The sequence below is a fragment of the Microtus oregoni genome, unplaced genomic scaffold (genome assembly GCF_018167655.1).
Source record: "Microtus oregoni isolate MIOR12 unplaced genomic scaffold, Mior012 000031F_ref0000149, whole genome shotgun sequence".
In the NCBI taxonomy this organism is placed as follows: domain Eukaryota; kingdom Metazoa; phylum Chordata; class Mammalia; order Rodentia; family Cricetidae; genus Microtus; species Microtus oregoni.
The window spans coordinates 20880073-20888160 of record NW_024543090.1 but is presented as its reverse complement, the minus strand read 5'-3'; the positions used below and the strand labels follow the sequence as shown (position 1 = coordinate 20888160).

The window sequence follows — 8088 nt, the reverse complement described above, 5'->3', positions numbered from 1 at the left end:
CTCCTACTTCCTCTCCTTCTCCCACTGTCCAGCGGCCCCGGAGTAGGTTGACGTTGGGGTGGGGCCGCCCGCCGATTGGCTGCGTCTTTCCGGCGCTCCCTCTCCCGGCCGCTGGAGGGCGCTGGCACCCGGCTGGGGCCGCCCGCCGATTGGCTGCTCTTTCCGGCACTCCCGCCCCCGCCCGCTGGAGGGCGCCGGCAGTCAGCTGGGGCTGCAAGCTGATTGGCTCCTCTGGAAAGCCGCAAGGCGCGAGCGAGGGTAGTAGGGTCTGCGCTTTCAGCGGCTGGCGTTGTTAAGCTTTTCAGTTTGTGTCAAGGCTGTGCCAAGATAACTCCCAGCCCCTCTTCAATTCAAGGAGCTCGCCATCTGACTGAGATTAAGGTCCAGATTTCCCAAATTTCTTTGCCCAGGGGTGGGTGGGGGTGGGTGGTAGAGGACCCTAAAGGTGAGAGGGTGAGGGAGAGTAAATACCTTGAGCAGGGACTGTCATTTATTTATTTGAAATTTGTCTTGTTTTTAAAATGGTAATTTTTAAACCGTGAGCCAGCACTTGTTAGGTGAAAGGGAAGTTGCAGGTTGAGCAAAGTCTAAGAAATACTGGGAAATCCTGTTTAAAGGCTGCCCCGCCCCCCTCATCCCAGGAGGTGGAGGCTAGAGAATTAGGAGTTTATGCTTCAGCCTAGAAGCGGGGGAAATGGTTTCCTTCAGTTTTCCAGAAGATACCTGGCTGGTCTCGGCCTGGGATTACACACTTGAGCCTCCATGCTGGTCCTACATTTTATTCTCTCCCTCTCTCTTTTCCTTCTCCTCTTTCATCTCTCTCTCCCTCCATCTCGTTTCTATTGTTTTATTTTTGTTTTTCGCTACTGGGCCTTTCTGTGTACCCCTGGTTGTCCTGGAACTTACTATGTAGACCAGGCTGGCGTCGAACTCAGATGTTTGCCTGCCTCTGCCTCCTGAGGGCACCACCACTGCCCAGTTTGCGTTTTATTTTTATGACATTTTTTTGTTTGCACTAATGAAAAGATTAAAAGCCGCATGTTTGTATACAGCCTCTCAAATGCGGCATCACGTGTCTTGTCCCCTCACCCCTTTGTTTAGAACCAGCTTGAGAGATGGAAGAAGTTAATTAGTAAATTAATTATTACTCAGTACCCAGATATCTTAGTCCCTTTTCCAAATGACCTTAGGCTCCCAGCTTCAGTTACTTAGGCCATTGCAGCTCAGCCTGAGTCCCCAGGGCTTCCCTGCCCACTTGATTACTAGTCTGACTCCGATGTTTTCATAATTAACCCCTCTCATTTCACCCCATCTGAGATCAGCCTTCCTAAGCTGATAGTAACATTTGGATATGGCAGTTTAAGAAGCCCATTAATTGTAGTATGGAACTCTTAATGTCAGGCATATATACATAATCCCCTGCTCAGCCAGCCTAGCAGCTCATCTCGGCATCCCAACCTTTTTTTCTTCCTAACTTTCAATGTAAGTTTTGATGACTGTATCCAACTAAACCCTTTGTGTGAGGTCTGGTGGCTGATGTCTGTAGTCACAGCACTGAGGGAGCAGAGGCAGAAGAATCTTCACAAATTCAAGGTCAGCATGGGCTAGATAGGGCAGACCAGGCCAGCCAGTGCTACTCAGGAAGAACTGTCTAAAAACAAAAGAAAACAAAAAACAGGAAAAAAAAATGTCTTTGCTATGTGGGTTTTTTTTTTCTCTGATTTGTTTTAACCTTTAAAAATGGTATTTGTGTGCTGGGAGGTGGCGAGGCACACCTCTATCCCAGCACTCGGGAGGCAGAGGCAGGCAGATCTGAGTTTGAGGCCAGCCTGGTTTAACAGAGTAAGTTCCAGAACAGCCAACAGCACACAGAGAAACCCTTTCTTGAAACAAACAAGCAAAAAAAGTGGTATTTGTGTCTGAGAGGGGTGTGTGTATCTCACCAATGGAGGCAAGAAGAGGAAGAGGGCCTCCTCTCCCCTGAGCTGGAGTTAGAGGGGCTGTGGGCACTGAATGTGGATGCTGGGAAGCACCAAACTTAGGGCCTCTGGAAAACAAAAGGCACTCTTTCTTTATTTGTTTTTATTGAGCTATATATTTTTCTCCACTCCCCTCCTTTCCTTCCCTCTTCGCTTCTACCCTCTCCTGTGACCCCTATGCTCCCAATTTACTCAGGAGAGCTTGTCCTTTTCTTCTTCTTATGCAGATCCATGTGTGTCTCTGTTAGGGTCCCCATTGTTGTGTATTTTCTTTGGGGTTGTGGACTGTAGGCTGGTTTTTCTTTGCTTTATGTCTAAAAGCCACTCAGTTACCTCACTCAGTATGGTTTTTCTAGATTATCCGTTTGCCTGCAAAATTTAAAATGTCATTCTTTAACCACTGTGTAATGCTCCATTGTGTAAATATACTACATTTTCTTTATCCATTCCTCGGTTGAGGGACATCTAGGTTGTTTCCAGGTTCTGGCTCTTACGAGTAATGCTGCTCGTTGAGCACCAGAAAGCACTCTTAATTGCTGAGCGTCTCCTGCCCCATTTGGTCCATCTTTCATTTTCTTACTTCCTAAGCATTTCATAACTTTTCAATTTTGAACAACCTAGCCTTATTAATGTAAGTATTGTCTATGTCACAGGGCTGCAGAGATGGCTCAGTGAGTAAGAGGGCTTGCTGCTCAAGCAGGAAACCTCAAATCAGATCCCAGCACCCACTCAGTCAGCTGGTGTGACCTCACACTAACATGAAATCCCAGTGCTATGGAGGATAGAGACGACGACCCCAGCGTCAGTGAGAAACCCTATCTCAGAGGAATACAGCGGAGGGTGATAGGTCCTCTGTTTGCTCATCTGTGGGTTAGGTTCTGGTTGGTGCAAGTATCAATATTTTTTTTTTAAGGTTTGGTTTTTCGAGACAAGGTTTCTCTGTGGTTTTTGGAGCCTGTCCTGGAACTAGCTCTAGTAGACCAGGCTGGTCTCGAACCCACAGAGATCCGCCTGCCTCTGCCTCCCGAGTGCTGGGATTAAAGGCGTGCGCCACCACCGCCCGGCAAGTATCAATATTTTTGAAAGCCCTTCCTTGAAGTATAAAAAGATAGCTGGGCATGGTGGTGCACGCCTTTAATCCCAGCACTTGAGAGGCAGAGGCAGGTGAATCTTAGTGAGATAGAGGCTAGCCTGGTTTACATAGTGAATTCCAGGACAGACAGAGCTACATAGTGAAACTCTCTCTCAAAAATACAAAAACAAAGCAAAACAAAAAACAGGCAAATTAAACAACCAGAATGAAACAAAAAGCACAAGAAACACAATGTCCATAAAAACACAAAATTGGAAACTGTAATATAAAAGTAAAAGTCCTGGAAGGTAAAAAATTCCCAGACAAAGCAATAAAAGAAAATATTTCTGAAAATACCACTGAGTTCATTTTTCATAGGCCATGTACTGCTGAATACAGGGTTTGGCCTTAATACAGGGTTTGTATCCCCAGTGAGGCTCTATTGGAGAAGCTGATCTGATCTTTCCTCTGTGAGCTGTTGTCAGCTGGAGATGGGAGCTTGTGTCCACTTCCCCTCTCACCGCGGGGATCCCATCCAGCTCGGACCTGTGCAGGCCCTGTACTTGCTGCCAAGATGTGTGAGTTCATATGTCCCTCAGTCTCCTTGTGTCTAGAAGACACTGTTTCCTTGATGACATCCATCCCCTCTGGTCTTAAAAATCTTTCAGCTTGGGGCTGGAGAGATGGCTCAGAGGTTAAGAGCATTGCCTGCTCTTCCAAAGGTCCTGAGTTCAATTCCCAGCAACCACATGGTGGCTCACAACCATCTGAAATGAGGTCTGGTGCCCTCTTCTGGCCTGCAGTCATACACACAGACAGAATATTGTGTACATAATAAATAAATAAATATTTAAAAAAATCTTTCAGCTTCCTCTGTTCCTCTACTTCACTCTCCATGCCAATCTTACAAGCAAAAAAGGTTAATCTCATCTTGCATATAGCTCTACAGTTTTGAGTTTCCCACATGAATTAAAATTGTGGAGCTGGAGAGATCAGTGCTTAAGATCTCTTACAGAGGACACGGGTTTAGTTCCCAGCAACTGTCAGTAACTCCAGTTTCAGGGGATCTGGTGTTCTCTTCTGGCTTCCTTAGGCGCGGAACTAATGTACGTGCATGTACCTGGAGGCAAAACACCTGTCCACATAAAATAAAAATAAATAAAATTGTACTTGCTGTTGTTCTTTGCATTCATTCTAAAGTAATGAACGTAACAAGACCACTGTTCTTATCCCTTAGAACAGTGGTTCTCAACCTTCTTAATGCTGTGGCCCCTTAATACAGTTCCTCACAATGTAGTGACCCCCAACCATAAAATTATTATTGTTACTTAAGAACTATAATTTTGGTGCTGTTATAAATTGTAATGTAAATACCTGACATGTAGAATATCTGATATGTGACCCTGTAAAAGGGTCATTTGACTCCTCCCCCCACAAAAGGATTACAGCTCACAGACTGAGAACTGTAGTAATAGGGGCGGCGGGGCTGCGTCCCCAACACCCCAGCTGCCTGCCCGGCTAGCTTATGCCCCAAAATAACAACACACAAACTGTATTCATTTAAACACTGCTTGGCCCATTCTCTTCTAGGCTAATTCTCACATATTAATTTAGCCCATTTCTAATCATCTGTGTGTAGCACCCCAAGGTGCGCTTACCGGGGAGATTCTAGCCTAGTCCATCCTGGGTCGGAGCTTCATCCCGGGAGCGGGGCATGGCGTCTCTCTCTGAGGCATCTGCTCCCGACAGAGCTGTGGAGTCTCTGACCTCACTTCCTCTTCCTCCCAGCGTTCTGTTCTGTTTACTCCTCCCACCTATCCTCTAACCAATAAAATGGGCCAGGGCAGTTCCTTTATTAGCCAATGACCTTCCTCCATCAGAGAACCATGGCCTTAGAAATTTGGAGAAATGCTAATAACCAAACTTTGGAAACTGTTTATGAGACAAGGTCTCCCTGGCTGACCTGAAACGAGCTATGTAGACCAAGCTGTTGAAGCCAGAGATTGTCCTTATTTCAGTCTTCTGAGATTAAAGATGTGCACCACTATGAAAATGAAAAAAAAATAGTCTTTCCAAAATAATGATCTCTTTGTTAATTTTCAAGTGTTTGGACGCTCAACGACGATTCTCTGAAGTCTGCTTTTGGAATCAGAGAGCATGGATCCCAGCAGTGACTACCATTTCCTCAACCACATTTTGTGGAGAAGAGTGAAACTCACATTGGTTTCTGGCATCTTCGAGGGCGTGCTCCAGCATGTGGACCCTAACAAGACTGTTGTCCTAAAACACGGTTTGGTTCTCTTTGTCATCTTCCTTTGCCTCCATAAGGGATTAGCAGCTGTGTGTAGGTGATGACTGTGGGCAACATTAGTAGCTGAGAAAGCAGTGTTGTTCCTATTTTAAGAATGGTCTGAGAAAATAGTAGAATACTCTTCCCTAGCGGAGCAACATGGCTGCCCATGTTGACCCATCCTCACTTGTATACTCTCGCTGACATTATAGTGGAAATTTTCTTTCTTATTATTTCTTTAATGTGTGTGAGTGTTTGGTCTGCATGTATGTCTGTTTGTCTTATGCATACTCGGTACCCATAGATGTCATAAAAGACATAGGGCCCTTGGAGTTACAGATGGTTATGAGTTGTTACATGGGTGCTGGGAATCAAACCCAGGTCCTCTGGAGCAGCATTCAGTGCTCTGAATTGCTGAGCCATCTCTCCAACCCTGAAGGTGTTAATTTTCAACATATAGTTTTTAAAAATTGGGGACTTCTCTTAATAATATGAATATTGAAATTAATCTTGTTATTGAAATTTCTTTTGGCTTCAGCAAAGGGGAAAAAAATCATAGATGTAAAGGATTAATTTGTTTCAGACCAAAAGAAGTCCAGAAGTCAGGAGTCCAGGGCCAGCTTCAACTACATAATGAATTTGAAGCCAGTCTGGAATATGTGAGAACTTGTGTCAATGTAGCTCAGTTGGTGGAGTTCTTACATAACATACAGAAGACCTGAGGTTCAAACCCTAACCCCACATAGGGCAGCTGTAGTGGCACATGGCTTTCTGTTTTATTTTGGTTTGTTTGTTTGTTTGTTTGTTTTGATACAGGGTTTCTCTATGTAGCCCTGGTTGTCTTGAAACTCGCTCCGTAGACCAGGCTGGCCTCGAACTCAGAGATCCACCTGCCTCTGCCTCCTGGGTCCTGGAATTACAGGCATGCACTGCCGTTGCCGGGCTGGCACATGTCTTTAACCCCAGCAGATGGGAATTTTTTCCTTTTAGTTTCTTCTCTTTTTTTTTTTTTTCCTTTTTTGGCAGGGTCTCATTATATAGCCTTGACTGGCCTGGAACTTGCTATATAGACCAGGATAGCCTGGAATTCAAGAGATCTACCTGGCTCTGCCTCCCAAGTTCTGGGTTTAAAGGTCTGTAACCATTATACCTGATTCTCTATAAGGTTTTTTCTTGTGTTGTTGTTTTTGTTTTTAGAACATTCTGAGCTTTACTATTTTATTATTCAGCTGTAGGGTGTAGCTTTGTAATTTAACTGACTCTACATTTCTCTGGGAAAGAAAAGATTTTTTTTTTCCAAGACAGGGTTTCTCTATGTAGCTCTGGTTGTCCTGGAGCTCCCTCTATAGACCAGGCTGGCCTCGAATTCATAGAGATCTGCCTGCCTCTTCCTCCCAAGTTCTGAGATTAAAGGCGTGCAACACCACCATCTGGTGGGAGGATTTTTTTTTTTTTTTTTTTTGGTTTTTCGAGACAGGGTTTCTCTGTGGTTTTGGAGCCTGTCCTGGAACTAGCTCTGTAGACCAGGCTGGCCTCGAACTCACAGAGATCCGCCTGCCTCTGCCTCCCGAGTGCTGGGATTAAAGGCGTGCGCCACCACCGCCCGGCTGGGAGGATTTTTTTAAAGGTTTATTTATTATGTATACAGTGTTCTGCCTGCTTGTATGCCCACAGACAAGAAGTCAGAGAGACTTCCCAGTTTCTTGCAGTTTGGGGAAGTAGTATGCAGTAGTAACCAGATGGGTTATTTTCTATTGCAGTGAAGAATGTAGAGACAGGCCGGAGTGTCCCAGGAGTGAAGATGTTTTTTGGGTATGAGATTTTGAATGGTAAGTTTTGTGTTCCCTGATCGCTGATTGGAATCTGCCATAGAAAACTCACTTCTCTGCCTCATTCGGGCATTTGAAAGAAAATAGGATTGGTCTTGTCTTTAGTGCAGTATATATGAATTTTCTTTTCCTACTTTCAACCCATTTATAGTGTGCATTTGAGCACGGTGTACGTGTGTGGTGGAGTGGCTGGTAACTTTCCAACCGGAAACTGTTGAAAATCTTCTGGTTGTTTTTCAGTGGAACTAATGGATGAAGCAGAACAAGGTGCATCTGGGGAGAAGGCGTCTTCCACTAGGTATTACAGGATAGTTTTTCTCTGTGAGGTTTTCCAGGTGAGCACAGTAGAGGAGAAAGACTTCACTCTAACCCACTAGCAGCAGTGTGGCTATCTCTAGATGGCGCCCCCAGCAGTGCTTGTTGCTGTCAGTAGGCATGTCGTCTGTTACAAAGGACAAGTTCACCTGAATGTGATTGTTTTGTGAGGATAGCATGAACGCAGAAAAGGCTGGAATGGAGAAAATGAAAGATGAAGACCTAACAGTGTGTGAACCTGCGTCACCTCTGCCAGAGGCACCAGCCAGCTCTCTGCTCAGCGACCTCAAATACTGCCCATCAGGTGGGTACTGGAACTCTGAATTCGCTAGGCTGCTTTTATTGTGCCTCACAATAAAAATTGTGAATTAAAGTTAGTATTATAAATTGTGTGTTTGGTTGATGTGGAATGTGTAGTGTGTGCCAGGATTAGGAATGCTATCCTCATTGAGTCTGACACCAAGATGCTAAATAAGATGGATGAGTGGGAAATATGTGGGCACTGCACCTGCCATCCCACCACTAAGAGGTAGAAGAAAAGGACCAAGAGTTCAAGGATAGAACTGGCTACATAGCAAGTTTGAGGACAGCCTAGGATATATG

The 8088-nt window shown here is 45.0% G+C and overlaps 1 protein-coding gene across 2 annotated transcripts in view; it reads left to right on the top strand.

The window, feature by feature from the left end:
• The first annotated feature begins 256 nt into the window (after window positions 1-256).
• Exd1 (exonuclease 3'-5' domain containing 1) overlaps window positions 257-8088 on the top strand; it is a 30151-nt gene continuing 22319 nt past the window's right edge. The window contains exons 1-5 of one of the 2 annotated variants that reach the window (XM_041679145.1): window positions 257-381; window positions 5156-5341; window positions 7102-7170; window positions 7411-7468; window positions 7662-7789. In XM_041679145.1, coding sequence (XP_041535079.1) covers window positions 5209-5341; window positions 7102-7170; window positions 7411-7468; window positions 7662-7789 — 388 coding nt within the window. In that variant the 5' untranslated portion in view covers window positions 257-381; window positions 5156-5208. Of the gene's footprint in view, window positions 382-5155; window positions 5342-6437; window positions 6475-7101; window positions 7171-7410; window positions 7469-7661; window positions 7790-8088 lie in introns of those variants that run through there. The other variant, XM_041679146.1, reaches the window with a different exon arrangement.